Source organism: Silene latifolia, unplaced genomic scaffold, assembly GCF_048544455.1.
Source record: "Silene latifolia isolate original U9 population unplaced genomic scaffold, ASM4854445v1 scaffold_112, whole genome shotgun sequence".
Lineage (NCBI taxonomy): Eukaryota > Viridiplantae > Streptophyta > Magnoliopsida > Caryophyllales > Caryophyllaceae > Silene > Silene latifolia.
This window is the reverse complement of record NW_027413126.1, coordinates 817,620-836,199: the sequence shown is the minus strand read 5'-3', so window position 1 is coordinate 836,199 and position 18,580 is coordinate 817,620. Positions and strand designations below refer to the sequence as shown.

Genomic DNA, 18,580 nt, shown 5'->3' with positions numbered 1-18,580 from the left:
GTCTTGGATAACAATCACCATTGTTTGAGTTATAGGTCTAACTCAAGCAAATATCCCATTGGTTCGTTTTCTTCATAGATCTCGAATCAAATATCCCTTGTTCTTTATTTCGTTCAGAAATACAAAAACACATAAAATTACGAAAACAAACCAATGTCGATACCATACAACCGTTCAATTCACACAATTGCGACAGTCAGACTGTCATCAGCACTGTTCGGTTTAATAAACTCCGCTGCCAAATTGATTCCGCTGCCAATTCGTATCACTTTTGCACACCAAAATGACCAGCTAACCCACCTCCATGTGCTTCACGCACCAATAATTCACGAACCGAATGCTTAGGTACACAAAGAAGATTACCTTTGAAGAGGAATCCGTCTTGAATCACGAATTCTTTGAATGAACCATCTTGACATTCCTTGTAAATCTTTCCAAAATCAATATCTTCAATATAGTAATCTTTCAAGGTCTCAAAACCTAGCAAACGAACTTCAAGTGTAGATAATAATGAATAACGGCGTGAAAGAGCATCTGCCACAACGTTACTCTTACCATCCTTATACTTCGATGAAAAATAAAATGATTGTAGGAATTCAACCCACTTAGCATGCCTCGGATTCAACTTTTGTTGCCCATGTATATGTTTTAATGATTCATGATCCGAGTGTAAAATAAAGTGACTAGGACGAAGATAATGACTCCAATGATTAAGAGCCCTAACAATAGCATAAAATTCCTTGTCATAGGTTGAATAATTAAGTCGAGCTCCTCCTAACTTCTCCGAGAAATAAGCAATGGGTCGCTTATTTTGAATAAGAACAACTCCAATCCCTACACCACTAGCATCGCATTCGACTTCGAAAGGTTGTGAGAAGTCGGGTAATGCTAACACGGGAGCTTCACATAGCTTCCTTTTAATTGTTTCAAACGCCCCTTGGGCAGCCTCGCTCCAATGGAATGTGCCTTTCTTCATACACTCCGTAATAGGACTAGTAACGGTACTAAAATCACGAATAAAACGTCGATAGAAGGAAGCAAGTCCATGAAAAGATCTAACCTCGGTTACTGTTTTAGGACTTGGCCAAGAACGAATAGCCTCTATCTTTGTTTGATCAACCGATACTCCATCTTTCGAGACAACATAACCCAAGAACACCACGTTATCTACCAAGAATGTACACTTCTCGGACTTACCATATAGTCATTGCTTTCTTTCGAAGTGTTTCAAACACTGCCCGTAAGTGTTCAAAATGCTCTTGGATGCTCTTACTATAAATTAGAATATCGTCCAAGTAGACGACAACAAAACGTCCCAAGAATGGTTTCAAAACTTCATTCATTAATCTCATAAAGGTACTTGGGGCATTAGTGAGACCGAATGGCATTACCAACCACTCATATAAACCATGCTTTGTTTTGAACGCGGTCTTCCATTCATCACCTTCACGCATTCGAATCTGATGATAACCACTTCTCAAATCGATTTTTGAAAATATGACCGAACCATGAAGCTCATCTAACATATCATTAAGTCTTGGAATAGGAAAGCGATATTTGATAGTGATATTATTTACCGCTCTACTATCGATGCACATCCTCCACGTTCCATCCTTTTTTGGTACAAGCAATGCGGGAACGGCACAAGGACTCATACTCTCACGAACATAGCCACGCTCCATGAGTTCTTCAATTTGACGTTGTAACTCCTTGGTCTCCTCGGGATTACTACGATAAGCGGCCTTGTTAGGAAGTGGTGCACCTGGTACGAGATCAATTTGATGCTCAATTCCACGAATAGGAGGCAAACCCGGTGGTACATCTTCGGGGAAGACATCCTTAAACTCGTGCAATAGTTCTTTAAGTATTCCGTCTTCATGACTCGTTGTGATGGTCTTTGTAGGACTCTCACTTGAGACCAATGCATATACTGTTTCACCATCATCAATAGCTTGCTCCACCTCTCGTTCACTAGCAAACATAGACAAACTTGGTTTCTTACCCTTCTTTGCGTGCATAGCTCGAATTGCTTCCGGGGACATAGGACGCAATACTATCTTCTTGCCATTCACCAATAAAGAATATTCATTACTTCTTCCATTGTGATTAACATTACGATCAAATTGCCAAGGACGTCCTAAGAGAATATGACAAGCATCCATAGGAATAACATCACAAAGCACCTCGTCCTTGTAAGAACCCATTGTAAAACCAACACGTACCTGCCTTGTAACCTTCACCTTGCTACCATCATCAAGCCAATGTAAATTATACGGTTTAGGATGTACCATAGTAACGAGTGCCAATTTTTCTACCATCTCCGTTGAAGCCACATTCGTGCAACTTCCTCCGTCAATAATCACACTACACCACTTGTCTTTCACTTGACACTTTGTATGAAAAATCTGGTCTCGTTGCTCCGTTGTAATAGGCTCTGTATTAGCTTGCAAAGAACGTCGTAGAACAAGATTAGTATCATACATAGGTGGTTCATAAGGCTCAAAATCCACCTCTCCCTCCTCGGCTTCATTCAATAGAAACAACCCATCTTCGTTGTCTTCTTCAAATAACTCATCACGAACATCCACGGCCTCTCGCAATGTGATATTTCGTTTGTTAGGACAAGCATTCTGAAAGTGTCCAAAACCTTGACACTTAAAACAACGAACAGTAGCCAAACTCTTTTCCTTAGGCGTCTGAACAGTCTTAGGGACTGTTTGAGCAATCGGTGTTCTTTGGAACAGAGGTTTCGAACTAGAACTCGAACTAGCTCCCATATTCTTAGACAAATCAGGTTTACTCCAAGGATTAACTTTCGATGAGTTACTCACATAAGCACGTTTAGTCTTATTTTGCCCTTCCGCCTTGATACAAAGATCACATAACATATCGAAAGAAGAATAAGGGTGCATCTCGACCGCATGAGCAATATTAAGGTTTAACCCTCGAAAGAAACGAGCCATCTTTTGTTCCTCAATCTCCTCTACTTCACTCATAAGGGTTATTCTTTCAAATTCGGCAATATAATCGGCAATACTCAAGCTCCCTTGCATTAATTCAGCCAATTTACGATATAAATCAATCTTATGAGTTTTGGGAACAAACCTCTTTCGTAGCTTACGTTTTAAAGACTCCCATGAAGCTAGCTTTTCCTTCCCTTCACGTGCCCTAGCAGCCTTCAAACTTTCATACCATAAAGATGCATTCTTGCGTAGCTTCAAGATTGCATATTTGCAACGCTTCTCATCATCAATGTCCTTGAAGTCGAACATCCTCTCCATCTGTCTTTCCCATTCAAAATATTCCTCGGGATCCGTGCCACCAACAAACTCTGGAAGTTCATTGATTTTGAACTCATCCATGTACTTGACCGGTTCTCTCCGTGGTTGCATACGTTGTCCTAGGGTAAAGTTGATGTTCTTTAAAGCCTCTTGGAGATTTTGAAGAAAATTTGGATCATTAAAATCCATGATCACCGTCTTGGATCAACAAATCTGTCTCTGATGCCAAATGATACGAAAATTACTCAAAATAATAAGATTCGTTAGAGTTGCAAATGAATTAACCAAACTAGACAAAGTCTTTGAAGACCGTCGATTGTCGATTTATAATATTTGAACGGTTTATTGAATATGTCGATTCAAACGAGAACTTAGTAATTTTTATGTGTTTTTTTGTGATATAAACGAAACAAGAAAATAAAAGGATATTTGCTTGAGCTAGACCTATAGCTCAACCAATGGTGAATTATAATCAAGACCTATTGATTATAACTCGTGTTAATGTTCGAAAACGCGTCAAACAATAACGAAATTCGGAACGAAACTCGTCGAACCTATGCTTACACAATGTAAACGAAACTTTGCAAGTTTATTGATAATTCTTGGATGTGAAATAAGGATACAATAGCTCCCTATTTATACTAAGCTAGACCGACTCCTAGAGGACTTAAGGAAACAATCGACTTCCCTAATCTTACTCGACATAGGCTATGGCTAATTTGCCTTATTATAATCCTAATACTTTTAGGGAAAATAATTAAAGGAAATAACAACTAGGAAATAATTAACTAAACCAGATTTTAAGAAAATTGGAAACTTTCCTAAAACCGAATAGACTACTAATTAGGAAAACGTAAATAAGGAAAGATATGGCAACCGACTTTGTGCTTGCCTATGCACGTTTCCTTGCTTCTCCACACTCGGTCTTTGTTGCTTGGCGTCCAAGGTAAGACTATACTTGGAGCCCAAGTAAACACACGACTCCTTTGGCTGATTCGGACTTGGCACCAAATAGTGATGGATCCAATGCAGGTCCTCGGATCTGTTTCATTTAGTCTTACTCCAGGTCTAAGTTAACTTCCTCATCAATCAATATCGTATCAGGAGGTGACGGAGGAGCATGCATATCATACTTTGTTGTTTCATTGTATTCCCTACTCAACCTCGTGGTTGACCCTGTGTATTCGTGAACACCTGTGACGATTCAAATATTGGGGAGCAGGCTTGACAGGTTTATGAGATAGGCTGGGAGCTTGATGGGCGTGAGACACTGGATCAGAAGACTTAGTAGCTAGATCATCATTTAGAAGACTTTCACTTTCATTTATGTTAGTTTCTTGTAATTTGATGTAAAAGAGGTTTTGTAATAATTAAGTTAAAGTAATTATATATTTTGCCTTGGAGTTTAATTTGTTATTCACTACCTCGGGAAACCGAGATGGTAACAGTCCGGTTTATTAGGGAATGTCTTGCTAAAGGCTACTTCATAAATCGGGGTGTTACAGTGATGGAAGTGAAGAAGTCAAGATTGTGATGGAATTTTCTCTAGAAAAACGGACTTGTGTTTAACAACTAGGATTATTGAACTTGGTGGAGCCTCTGCTCAGGTATTGTTGTCCTTGTTATTCTCCAACCATGTGACTGATGCGAGCTTCATGTGAAAGTTTACGTGCTTTGGAGTTTTATTTCTGATGTTAAGTGGTTTATCCATGGGCACAACAGTTGAAGGAAATGTAGATCTTTATACATACTAACATACTCATATATGTCGAAATTAATTTGTCATAAAATTAAATGTGGATTTTATGCATGCAAACAATATAATAAAATAGAGAAGAAATCATATCCTTACATTGAAATTTCGGTTCAAATGGGCACAAAAGAAATCTCCTTTTCTTTTGTTCTTGAGCTTTCCTTTAATGGAAGAACAAGATCCAAGTGTAGGATCTCTCCTTAGGAATAATACCCAAAGCTAACTCTTAATCTAATTAATATTATTTGAGCTAGTATAATATTAATCTTGTGAAAAATTGAACCAAAATTGTTTGGTTTTTAGCTCCTAAAACCGGGTAGGAGGAGAGGTGAGGAAGTGGATTATTTTTATCTCTCTAAAAATAATAATTTGAAGTGAATGAATAAATAATAATCATGCATCCATTCATATGGTGAATGATAATTAAAAATAATCAAAAGAACCCTTGTTCTTTTCTATGTAGAACCGGGTAGGAGGGGAAGCATGGCCAATGCATGGCCTTTGTGCTCTTACACAAAAGGACCCTAGGTGTGCATGCCTAAATTAGAGAAATAATGATGAATTCCACTAATCTAAATTAACACAATAAGAATATGTTAATTATGCCCAATATTTCGGGCCATATGGATAACATGAATCCATTTTATTTTTGTCAATTGTCAATATGTCACATGTCACATGTAACATAAAATTGTCATGTATTTTTAACATATTAAAAATCAACGTATTAATAAAAATACGTCATATACAAAATTGACTTAGTAATTTCATAATTACTTGCACCAAAATATTTTTCCATTTATAAATCGTATTTATAATAATTCATTCAAATCCAATTGTTTCTTTAAACAATAATTTCATCCGAGTAATGATACAATTCGATTACTCAGACCGTATCTCATTTAATCACATTTCAATTTGATACGTAAATTTTACTTCCAAAATCGTCCGTCAATTTTTCAAGTAATTTAATTAACTCGTAACATTATACGATTAATTAAATAATCAAATAAGAGTGTCGCCCTATAGGTATGACCTAGGGGTCAATCGATCACCACCGTCACACACGACAAGTAATGTCAAACTCTAGCCACCAATCATTACCGATATATGTTGACCAGTTGACAAAGATAAATACTTCCCAATTGTATTCTTTAAAATGAGATTTAATAATGATATTTAAATCATATGATCGCACTATTGTTGAGGACACATTTCCCAACAATCTCCCACTTGTCCTCGACAAGTGTGCGTCACCAATTCTCTTGTCCTATTACTATCTCCCACTCAATGCAAGGTGTCTTTTAGGTCGTACTTGCAAGTGATCATATCGAGAGTGGTTTCCTCGATCTGGAGAATAACTGATTGACCGGACTTATCCATCATAGATACTTTCCGAGCGTGGCCACGCATTTCCAGTTCATTACTCCTCGAGTGGCCCTGAGATATTGTTATAACCCTGACTAGGGGTGGACAATTCCTATCGCACTCATTCCCTTCGACTAGCCACAGCCATCATAACCCAAAATATGCCCATTTGACCCCATTTACGAAGGTCGTAGTAACACAAATCAAAGTTAATCTGAAATTGTGCCATCTTAGGTGAATAGTCTTTAGTCAAAAGAATCGACTCATTTGAATACTATAGTAGCTCTCGCCACGACCAGGCTATATAAATTTGCCAGAACTCTATAAGCGGTCATTAGGCCCGACAAAATGTTCCTAACAATGCCTATGTGATCGACTAGTCATCTCACATGACTCTATGGCACTTGAACTTGCCATCAATCGCATCACACTCTAGTCACTTCGAGACGTCACCTCATACAAGTGACTATGGGCAAATACTATGTTAATCCGTGTTCACTTTACGGGGTTCAATTGTCTCTACAACCCGTTTGGATGTAACAATGTATAAATTAAAGATAAAAGACAAATGTGATTATGAACATGAACAAAAACGACACTTTTATTTCATTTCAAAATCTAACAAAAACTTGGTACACGTTTAAGTCCCATGGACATAACATGTCCATCATGCTTAGCCCGCGATAAAGGCTTGGTGAGCGGATCGGCTATGTTGTCATCCGTCCCAACCTTACAAATCGCAATTTCCTTTCTTTCAATGAAATCTCTTATTACATGATATTTTCTAAGTACATGTCTATATCTATTACTAGACTTCGGCTCCTTAGCTTGGAAGATCGTCCCACTATTATCACAATAGAGAGTGATGGGATCATTGGCGGTAGGTACTACTTTTAGACCTTCCGTGAATTGCCCGATCCAAACAGCTTCCTTAGCGGTTTCGATCTTTGCAATGTACTCAGATCCGTTGTAGAATCCGCGATTCTGACTTCCTTGAAGTTTCTCCAGCTTACGGCACCACCATTGAGCATGAACACGAAACCAGCTTGTGATTTCAAGTCATCTCTATCTGTTTGAAAACTTGAGTCCGTGTATCCATTAACACGCAACTCAGTGTCTCCTCCAAACACAAGGATAGAATCCTTAGTTCTTCTCAAGTACTTAAGGATGTTCTTGACAAAGAATCCGGTGACTCTCACCGGATTTCCTTGATATCTACTCGTCATGCTCAAGGCATACGAGACATCAGGACGTGTGCATATCATGGCATATATGATTGATCCAACAGCGGAAGCATAGGGGATCAACTTCATGCGTTCAACATCATGGGGTTCGGAGGGACATTGAGTCTTGCTCAATATCGTCCCGGTTACCATAGGTACCAAACCCCTTTTGGATTTGTCCATGCTGAATCATCGAAGAATCTTATCAACATAAGACTCTTGACTTAGTGCCAATATCCTCTTGGATCTATCTCTATAGATTCGGATACCTAATATGCGTTGTGCCTCTCCTAAATCCTTCATTTGGAAGTGGTTACCTAACCACTTCTTAACAGAAGACAACATTGGAATATCATTTCCAATGAGTAGTATGTCATCGACATACAAGATTAGGAACACAACATTGCTCCCACTGAATTTCATGTATAAACATGGTTCCTCAACACTTCGAGTGAAACCATTTTCCTTTATAACATGATTGAATCGATGATTCCAACTTCTAGATGCTTGCTTAAGACCATAAATAGATCTCTTAAGCTTGCACACTTTGTTAGGATTTTTAGAATCAACAAAACCTTCGGGTTGTATCATGTACACCTCCTCTTCTAAATGCCCATTTAGAAAAGCGGTTTTGACATCCATTTGCCATATTTCATAATCATGAAATGCGGCGATCGCTAACATAATCCGTATGGATCTTAGCATGGCTACGGGGGCGAAGGTCTCATCATAATGGAGACCTTTGACTTGGGTAAATCCTTTTGCCACTAGCCTAGCTTTGTAGACATCATCATGTCCTTCTATGCCATTCTTGATTTTGAATATCCATTTGCATTGAAGGGGTCTTGCCCTTTAGGCAAATCTACCAAGTCCCAAACTTGGTTTTCATGCATAGAATCCATTTCGGACTTCATGGCTTCAAGCCATAAGGAGGAATTTGGACTAGAGATTGCGGTCTTGTAGGTGGCGGGCTCGTCACTTTCTATAAGCAACACATCGAGTGTTCCATCTTCCTCGATAAGTCCCACATATCGATCGGGATGGCGAATTACTCGGCCCGTCCTTCTTAGTGGAGGAGGTACAACCGCGTTAGACGACGAAGGAACATCTTCTGGCGTCTCTAACTCGTTTGTGGCTCTTGAACTTCATCAAGTTCAAAATTTCTCCCACTCTGTCTCTTAGAAATAAATTCTCGTTCTAAGAAGACAGCCTCGCAAGACACAAACACTTTGTTATCTTGAGGTTTATAGAAATAGTAACCTCGAGAGGTCAAAGGATAGCCTACAAAGATGCACTTTTCAGATCTTGGGGCAAGCTTATTGTCGGGTTTAGATTTGACGTAAGCATCACATCCCCAAATTTTCATGTAGGATAGATTAGGAACTTTTCCTTTCCATGTTTCAAATGGAGTCTTTTCGGTGGCTTTAGTGGGACTATTATTTAAAGATAGAATTGCAGTTTGGATTGCAAATCCCCAAAACGAGTTCGGTAACTCGGTTTGACTCATCATGGATCGAACCATATCAAGTAGGGTTCGATTTCTCCTTTCGGCAACACCATTCAGTTGTGGTGTTCCGGGTGGAGAAAGTTGTGATATAATACCACAACCTTTCAAGTGTGAATCAAATTCAAGACTAAGGTATTCACCACCACGATCGGATCGTAGTGCCTTAATCCTTTTGTTCAATTGGTTCTCTACTTCGTTTTGAAATTCTTTGAATTTCTCAAACGCTTCACTCTTATGTTTCATTAAATAGATATACCCATATCTACTTAAATCATCGGTGAAGGTTATGAAGTAGTCATAATTACCACGAGCGGTGATAGTCATTGGTCTACATACATCGGTGTGTATGAGTCCCAATAGCTCACTAGCTCGTGTCCCTTTACCACTAAAAGGATTACGAGTCATTTTGCCAAGTAGGCAATATTCGCATGTACCAAATGATTGATAATCAAATGGTGTAATCACATTAGTCGAAACTAATCTTTTGATGCGATTCTCGTTTATGTGACCTAATCGACAATGCCAAATGAACGCTTCACTTGGGTCACTTGTTTTGAGTTTCTTTGATTGAATGTTATAAATATCATTTGTCGGATTTGAGGTCTCTAAAATGTAAATGTCATTGATAGAGGAAGCTTGGCCTATAACCAAGTCGTTCCTAGAAATAGTACAACGATTGTTCTTAATGACAAAACAAAAACCGTCCATGTCTAGCATGGCGATTGAAATAATGTTTTTAGAGAGTGTAGGCACATAAAAACAATTATGCAAATACAACTCAAATCCATTTGGCAAAGCTAAAACATAAGTTCCCTTGGATTCGGCCGCTACCCGAGCTCCATTTCCAAGGCGTAGATCCACATCTCCCTTGCTAAGCCTCTCCACATCTCTTAAACCCTGTAAATGATTACAAAGGTGAGAACCACAACCGGTATCTAGTACCCATATTGTAGTGGAAGTATAATTTATATCAATAACATAACTTTCTTTAGGAATTGTACCTTTTGGAGTAATGAGTCCTTCCCTTATATTTCGCAAATACATGGGACAATTCCTAAGCCAATGTCCCATGCCATAGCAATAATGGCACTCATCATTAACTTGCTTGAAGTTTTTGATTTTCTTTCCTTTCTTCTTGAACCTCTTGCCCTTTGAAGCAAGAACTTGATTGCTAGAGCTCCCACTAGCTTTGGCATCTTTATCTTCCAGAGACAAAGACCCTATAGATTGTATGAGGTAGTCTTCCTGAGACGGACTCACACGAGGTCTAGTAGTAGTGGGTGGTTTAGAAGAGGTGATGAAGTTAAGGTTTCCATCCGAACCTATCCCGAAATGAAGTTCTCTAGTTGTATCGAAATCGTTGTTGGAGCATACGTTGTCAAGAACATTGTGATATGACTCAATAGTTATCGGTGCGGTAGCATTTGTTGGATTCATTGTAATGCACTACAAATATGGAGGAAAGGAAATATTAACATTTTTCTTTTTAAATCATACTTGCAAATTAACAAGATATGAACATTTATATAGTGACCTCTACCCAACTATAATAAATGATTCCAAGACCCAAATTCATATCAACTTAGGCACGGGGTAGCCGATGCAACCTTTATCAATATAACTCGGTGGATTAACCTTTTAATCGATTCTACTTTTAGAACTCTTGGTCGATAAAATTACTCTAATGTTTATCTATAGCCCAAAACACATCAACAAGGGCACGGGGTAGCCGATGCAACCCTTATCAATAACTTTTGTTGAGTACAATCCAAATTTCGAATAAATGTGTCCATTTTCCAAACCCACATCAACTTAGGCACGGGGTAGCCGATGCAACCCTCATCAACATGAATTCGGTGGATAGACATTTATCACCCACTTCCCCTACGTAACAAGGTTTGTACCCCGGGGTAGCCGAGTGCACTCCCTCGCGAAATAGGTTTTCATGGTTTCTACTATTTGGTAAGGCTATGTCTCAATTGTTTGTTTTAGCGAGAGGTCATGTCAATTTATTATCTATCACGTTTTAAGTGAACTAAAGCGGTGAACTACGATAATTCGAATTGACACGGTCGATAAACTCGATAAAATAAGGATGCATGTTTTAGTTATGGCGATTTAGCGATGCATGTGACATAAATAAAATGCAAGCATAAAGATAAATAAATCCTAGTATGGCCTTTCCTAAAATAGAAAAACTATTTAACTATTACATATTCGGAAACCAACTCCATTGGTCCCTTGAACTTCGGTTGTGGCACGCATCTCGAGGTAACACCGTCTTTATGTATCGCCATTCTTGAAGAAATCCGTCTTTGGGAACTCCGGAATGAATAAAATTACATAATAAATTACATAATTCCTATTATACATTTGTAACTAAAATAAACTAAATCTATTAAATTACAAAACGGTGATACGAGATCACAATAAAAATTACAACCGAATCGATATTCCCATACATTTCGGGAAATACCAATTAAAATCTAAGGCCATACTAAGTAAAATTACATAATTCAAAAATTACATAAATTAAAATTATGACAATCATAAAGAAAATGCAGCATTATAATATGTATGAACATGCTCAATTTTATGCTAAATCGCCTTTAAATAGCCAATATCGTATATTACTCGGTTTTTACGGATTTGCGTGATTTCAACATTTTATAATCACAAAAATACATAAACTCATATTTATGCATAAGTTAATTACCCTAACCTCTTAGGACTCAAAATTTAGACTTCACTAATAATTTGACCATAATTAACCCATATTTACAAAATTGTTCATAAATGGACCAAAAATTACAAAAATAAGCTATTAAACTTCAAATAAATCACAAAATTTCAAATAAATTCAAAATTTGAAATTTAAACTCATGAACATTCTGGAAAATTACCATGACACTCATAATGTTCAAAATCTTAGGTTAAAAATTTCGAAATTTTTCCGGAAAAACAATGTTGCGGTTTATCGATTTTTAATAAAATAATCATAAAAACATGGAAAAATTATTTTCATTAACTTTTCAATTTTAGATCTGAAAAATATAATAAAATGCAACATTAGACGTTTTTCCTAAGTCATAAATTATGTTTTATTAATTTTCCACTAATAATGTCACTATTTATGCTATTTTTCTTCAAAAATTCATAAATCATGCAAAAAGACTTCTTTATAGCCAATTATTTTACACACATCTTGTAAAATTGCATGTGACAACATATTAATTTTCTATGACCATATTCGAAATTTAACTCATATTAACCTATTTTTCACCTAAATCCGAATTTAATAATGAAAAATTCATTTTTCGAGCATAACAAGTCCAAAAATTATGAAAATTTACAGGTTATCTCAAAATAATATATGTGACAACATATCCAAAAATCAATGGAAAATTCGAAGTATAGCTAATTTTAGACCAAAAATGACATTTTTACTCATAAAATCACATTTAAATGCCATTATTGTAAATTATGAACAATAAAAATCCGAAAAATTAACCAAAATATCCTAAAACATTTTAGGACCAGAAATATTAACATGCATGGATTAATTTCGTGATATATCATAATAACACAAATTTTACAAGTTTTATTTGTTATTCTTATAACTCGGAAAAACTTTTAACCAATTTGCATGCAAACAACCGTGGCTCTGATACCGATTGAAGGAAATGTAGATATTTATACATACTAACATACTCATATATGTCGAAATTAATTTGTCATAAAATTAAAATGTGGATTTTATGCATGCAAACAATATAATAAAATAGAGAAGAAATCATATCCTTACATTGAAATTTTGGTTCAAATGGGCACAAAAGAAATCTCCTTTTCTTTTGTTCTTGAGCTTTCCTTTAATGGAAGAACAAGATCCAAGTGTAGGATCTCTCCTTAGGAATAATACCCAAAGCTAACTCTTAATCTAATTAATATTATTTGAGCTAGTATAATATTAATCTTGTGAAAAATTGAACCAAAATTGTTTGGTTTTTAGCTCCTAAAACCGGGTAGGAGGAGAGGTGAGGAAGAGGATTATTTTTATCTCTCTAAAAATAATAATTTGAAGTGAATGAATAATAATAATCATGCATCCATTCATATGGTGAATGATAATTAAAAATAATCAAAAGAACCCTTGTTCTTTTCTATGTAGAACCGGGTAGGAGGGGAAGCATGGCCAATGCATGGCCTTTGTGCTCTTACACAAAAGGACCCTAGGTGTGCATGCCTAAATTAGAGAAATAATGATGAATTCCACTAATCTAAATTAACACAATAAGAATATGTTAATTATGCCCAATATTTCGGTCCATATGGATAACATGAATCCATTTTATTTTTGTCAATTGTCAATATGTCATATGTCACATGTAACATAAAATTGTCATGTATTTTTAACATATTAAAAATCAACGTATTAATAAAAATACGTCATATACAAAATTGACTTAGTAGTTTCATAATTACTTGCACCAAAATATTTTTCCATTTATAAATCGTATTTATAATAATTCATTCAAATCCAATTGTTTCTTTAAACAATAATTTCATCCGAGTAATGATACAATTCGATTACTCAGACCGTATCTCATTTAATCACATTTCAATTTGATACGTAAATTTTACTTCCAAAATCGTCCGTCAATTTTTCAAGTAATTTAATTAACTCGTAACATTATACGATTAATTAAATAATCAATTAAGAGTGTCGCCCTATAGGTATGACCTAGGGGGTCAACTGATCACCACCGTCACACGACAGTAATGTCAAACTCTAGCTAGCCAATCATTACCGATATATGTTGACCAGTTGACAGTATAAATACTTCCCAATTGTATTCTTTAAAATGAGATTTAATAATGATATTTAAATCATATGATCGCACTATTGTTGAGGACACATTTCCCAACAACAGTTACCCTCAGAATCTCATACCCTGGCTTTGCTACCACTTGAAGTCATGAATGTTACTCTATTGCACGGATTACCTATGAAAAGTACTGATTTGATGATGCGTTCATTGCTGGTGGTTTTATTCTTCATACTATGTTATTCTACATTCAAGGTTCTATTTTTCATACCAGTACACCTCGTCTCAAGTTTTCCAATATGTTATGAGAAGTCTTACTTTAACTATAGCTTAGTGAAGCAAACGCTAACACTCCAGGCTAGTCTACTTAAATTTTTTTATAGGCTACACTCAACAGTTCCTTCGCTAGATATATCAATATGTGATTTTTGGTTTGGTACATCTTGAGCTTAGCAAAGCCTGGGAATTCATCTTTTGTTCCGTATTTTCGCAGCACTCTCAGAGATAATTAAGTTATTTTTATCGAACTTGTTGCAGAAATCCATTTTACAGAGTGTTGATATTAGACACAATGATGAACCTTGATGGAACACTCAGCTTAATTGATCTTCTACATCCTTCTAAGTTCTAATGTCTGAGAGGTATGTAGTAACTTCCTCCTCACCATCACAAAAGAGTTTAGGGATTTAATTTCATTGTTGTTGTCTGCTGTATCTTATTGAACGTATGTATTTATGTATTTTTTGTTTAGCAAGGAAGAGATATCATTTTTCATGAATGCCCTCATCTTATATTGTCAATGTAGGTGTTCATAGATTTAAAATGTTAATATTTCCATGGAAAAAAGCTAGTTGTTTGTTGTGCCGCAGCCAAAAGTTTAGTTACTCACCCTTGAGAGTCTGATTGGATTGGTAATGTTTATTCTTTAACTAACAAACACTACTAGAAAAAATGGCAAAGAGACCATTGGAAATAGACCTAAAAAACCAACATAGGGATGGTTTCAAGGTCAAAGGTCTCTTAGGGTAAAAAAACCATTTAAATAGAAATGGTTTCTTTAAATAAAAGTACAAAAGTATCCCTCTTAGATAGATGGTTTCTTTGCCAAGTGAAAAAGAGACCATTAAAGTCCAAAAAATGGTTTCTTAACTCATTACTAAAAACCAAGCAAGAGAGATAAATGGTTTCTTTACAAAAACCAAGGATTAGAGAAGTATGGTCTCTTTGATTTTTTTATTAATTTTTTTTCGTCAACTAGCCTGAATTGATGCGTCAGCATTATTAATAATGGGGACAGAAGGAGTCAATTAAAAAATCTACACCATATATATAGTACTGAGAAGTGTATTTGTTTTACAATCACTTGAAGCAAGTAATTTTGGACCATTAATACAAACTAAAAATTAAAATGACAGTTTTCAAAAAAAATTGCAATAATAAATAAAATCTAACTCTCTTTGATCAACCCCTGTAGCATCTTCTTCCTCTACTTGTGTGTGTTTGAGAACAAATGTAATCCATATTTCCCTATCCTCGTCAAGCATTTGTTGGGTATAACTTATAAGTCCTTCGGAAATCTTCAAAATACTACAAAACAAAAATAAGCATATTGACTAAAAACCAATACTAATATTTGTGAAAAAAGAGAAAAATGGCAAAACGATAAAGTAGACCACATGATAAAATTACGATAACTTGCTTGAGATAGAAAAAATTATGCTACCTTTTATAAGTTATCCTTAAAGTTTACTTGAAGAAAATATTCTTAAAAGTAAGATTCATAAGTAGTACATCACAATTGTGCGATAATCCGTATTTCCAAGCAAGCGTCTAAAACTAAATGATTCAACGACTAAACCTCAGGGAGTACTTTACAAATAGCTAGCATATTCTCACACGGACAATCTAAGTCATTAGGTTTGCACAAAGTGAATAATGAACATATAAAGCTTCAGTTAGTAAACCAAGAGAGACAACTAAAAAATGAAAACCACGACACAATTCCAAGCATTAGTGATTAAAACATCTCTTCGACGTAAAATAAGCAAATTATAAAAAGATGGCTATCGTACCCTGGTCCTTCCTTCTCAGTACATAACTCTAACTCAAAGTGGGGAATAGCTGCATCGTAAACTCCACGCCTCGTCTTGCAAAAATTGATATTTAGGACTATATGTCATGAAGGGTAACAAACTGACCAGGCTATGGATCAAGAATTCAAGATGCAAGATTTCGTTTGGTTTGTTTTGTAGTACTCCATAATAGTTACTACTAAAATTAAACAGGCTTACCTGACGAAAAATACAGAAGAGACCAAGATGCCAATCCATAAACCATACCCAAATTCTCCACTGCACCATCTTTAATCTTGCAATACAGGCATGACAGGACCAAAATTAGTGCTTATATGACAAACCAACCTAACTAGTACGAAGTATAATGCACGACATTACCTGCTTCTAGCAACAAAATAATATCTTATGCTAAGTAAAAGAGACATCAAACTAAAATTAATGATGGTACCAAGAAAAAAATACTTGATCCGGGCTCTTGAGCACAAACTGGTCATGGCACAAAAATAAGGCAGAAGAATCACTTAACTAAAAATTATGTGCTTTCCATCTTAAGGAAAAGGGGAGACTGTTCTAAATATGCAGTTGTGGTCAGAACAAATATATTTTTTTAGAATATACAAGCACTAAATGATGAATTGCACTATTCTTTAATTGCACAAGCAACAGGTGCATAATATACCACACAACGGACTTAATGTGCAAGCGAAATTCTTCTTAGTTTCTCATAGAAACAAGCTCGATACTAGCAGCATGACATAGAAGTATGTCAAGTGAAAGGTACCTTTGCCAACTTCACCAATGTAGTTCCTTTCCTTGTCAAAGCCCTGGCTACCATCTTGTGATTCGACCGAAGTTCCCTCCCTCTTTCCACAGTTTGTCACAGTCCTTTATGCACTAATCGTACAACCAAAATAGAATCAAATTAAAAACAAGCACAATAATAAAATAACCAACGTCTTTTTTATTCGACAACTACAATAGAACAAGTAGTACACAATCATAATTCAACACCATACTATACTCTTATGGAATATACAAACCGAAAATCAACTGAAAGCAACTTTAAAAACCAGTACTCATAGAACCGTCCACAGAATCATAGACAAACAAAGGATCTATTATTCAACAACTACAACAAAAGAATAGTTGATATAGCAAATCAAAGCCCAAGTGTTAAACTCTTTGCTTGTTGGCAGCATGATGCTCATATCTAGCCTTCACACCTCTTCACGCTTCCTAAGCAATGTGTGATTGAATTTAGTGCTAATTGTTTGTTCAAGGCAAATCATACCTCTTCGCTAGTTCTTTACATGACTTGATCTTTTGTTATTTGGAGTACTTGATCTCAATTACGAAAAATTTTATACACAAATAATCACAATTGTACACCAAACTTAGATCTAACTTTGAATGTCAATTAAAATCACAAAATTGTTTATAAACCCTAAATAAAAACTCATCAATCTACTTTAAACATGAATTCAAAAATTACCCACCCTTAATAAATTGAAAACATGAAAAAAAAAACTCGAACTGAATAACGAAGTTCTTAGATAAAATTTCTGAAAAATTCCAAAATAGAATTATAGTAGAGGGACTATGTACCACTCTCATCTTCTGGTGTAAGAAGGCAGCGAATTAGTGTTAAACGACATCAGAGTTTTGGTGATGCTGCTCCGATGCGTGGTGTCGAACGCTAGTAACGGCGTCTGGTTATGCTTCAAAAATGATGGCCTCAGATCTGAGCTAGTAAGTTGAGGGTGAGAATGGAGTTGTTGGGTTTAATTGAGGAAATAAATAAATTGAGATATTGGATTTTTGTTTATTTAATATTTTGATTTTGACTAAAGAATCATTTTTAAACTTAAATGGTTTCTTTGCTTATTCATAAGAGACCATTCATTTATGCTTAAGGGTGTGTTTGGATAGCAAAAGTGGAGGGAAAGGGAGGGGAGGGGGAAGGAGGGAAGGGAAAAGGAGGGAGGGAAGGGGAGGGGAGTGGGGTGTGGGTGTTTGGATACAATTTTCTTCCAAATCTTACCTATTGCGGAGAGATTTTGATTTGCCTTGAAGGAGGGAAAATGGATCCCTCCAAATCTCTCCCCCTTCATTTCCCTCCACCCTTATTTGCTATCCAAACAAGGGATTTTAAATCCCATACTCTCCCTCCATTTCTTTTCCCTCCAAATCCCTCAATCCAAACACACCATAAAGGTTTCTTTGACAAAAGAACCCATCTATCTACTTTTTAGGTTATTTATCAATGATTCCTTTTCTATTTATTGTAGTAGTGAAATAGTTTGAGTTTCAGGTTCTAGCACGATGGCTTCTGTCCTAACACATTGTCACTTTGTACTAGTTCGTTTCCATGGTCTTGATTGATTTCTTAAAGGTTTCTCAACAATGCCCTTGTTAGTTTTAATGGTTTGTCTGAACTCTTTAAGAAGGCGTCAGTCTATATTTCATCAAAAACTCTATTACTTATTCTACCTAGCTGCACGCGTCTATTTTTCGTCAGAAACTCAACTGAATGAAATTGTTCTTATG

The 18,580-nt window shown here is 35.9% G+C and overlaps 2 protein-coding genes across 5 annotated transcripts; both read right to left on the bottom strand.

Moving 5' to 3' along the window:
- Positions 1-265: 265 nt before the first annotated feature.
- On the bottom strand, positions 266-3,470 carry LOC141637443 (uncharacterized). The gene is made up of 2 exons (XM_074446921.1): positions 1,361-3,470; positions 266-1,167 (listed from the first exon to the last, which is right to left on the bottom strand). Exons 1-2 carry the CDS (start codon positions 3,468-3,470, stop codon positions 266-268), a joined length of 3,012 nt encoding a protein of 1,003 aa, XP_074303022.1.
- An 11,791-nt stretch (positions 3,471-15,261) lies between these two features.
- On the bottom strand, positions 15,262-17,973 carry LOC141637428 (uncharacterized). Of its 4 annotated transcripts, none has more exons than XR_012541791.1 (5): positions 17,639-17,972; positions 16,815-16,927; positions 16,250-16,325; positions 16,031-16,104; positions 15,262-15,545 (listed from the first exon to the last, which is right to left on the bottom strand). XR_012541791.1 is itself a non-coding variant. In XM_074446908.1 (5 exons), the coding sequence occupies exons 2-5, from the start codon at positions 16,866-16,868 to the stop codon at positions 15,377-15,379; spliced, it is 366 nt and encodes a 121-aa protein (XP_074303009.1). In that variant the 5' UTR covers positions 16,869-16,927; positions 17,639-17,973; the 3' UTR covers positions 15,262-15,376. The 4 variants fall into 4 exon arrangements, 1 of the variants encoding a protein (XP_074303009.1); XM_074446908.1 differs by having other exon boundaries at positions 16,250-16,318; positions 17,639-17,973; XR_012541792.1 differs by lacking the exon at positions 16,031-16,104 and having other exon boundaries at positions 16,250-16,318; positions 17,639-17,973.
- Positions 17,974-18,580: the final 607 nt, after the last annotated feature.

Excerpts from the sequence above, each read along its gene's own strand:
- LOC141637443 (XM_074446921.1), bottom strand. The coding sequence starts at position 3,470 with ATGGATTTTAATGATCCAAATTTTCTTCAAAATCTCCAAGAGGCTTTA. Across the intron at positions 1,168-1,360 it reads CGGTCTCACTAATGCCCCAA|ATAACGTGGTGTTCTTGGGT; the intron begins GTACCTTTATGA and ends CATTCTTGGTAG.
- LOC141637428 (XM_074446908.1), bottom strand. The coding sequence starts at position 16,868 with ATGGTAGCCAGGGCTTTGACAAGGAAAGGAACTACATTGGTGAAGTTG. Across the intron at positions 16,319-16,814 it reads CATTGGTGAAGTTGGCAAAG|ATGGTGCAGTGGAGAATTTG; the intron begins GTACCTTTCACT and ends GCAAGATTAAAG. Across the intron at positions 15,546-16,030 it reads ACTGAGAAGGAAGGACCAGG|TATTTTGAAGATTTCCGAAG; the intron begins GTACGATAGCCA and ends TTTGTTTTGTAG.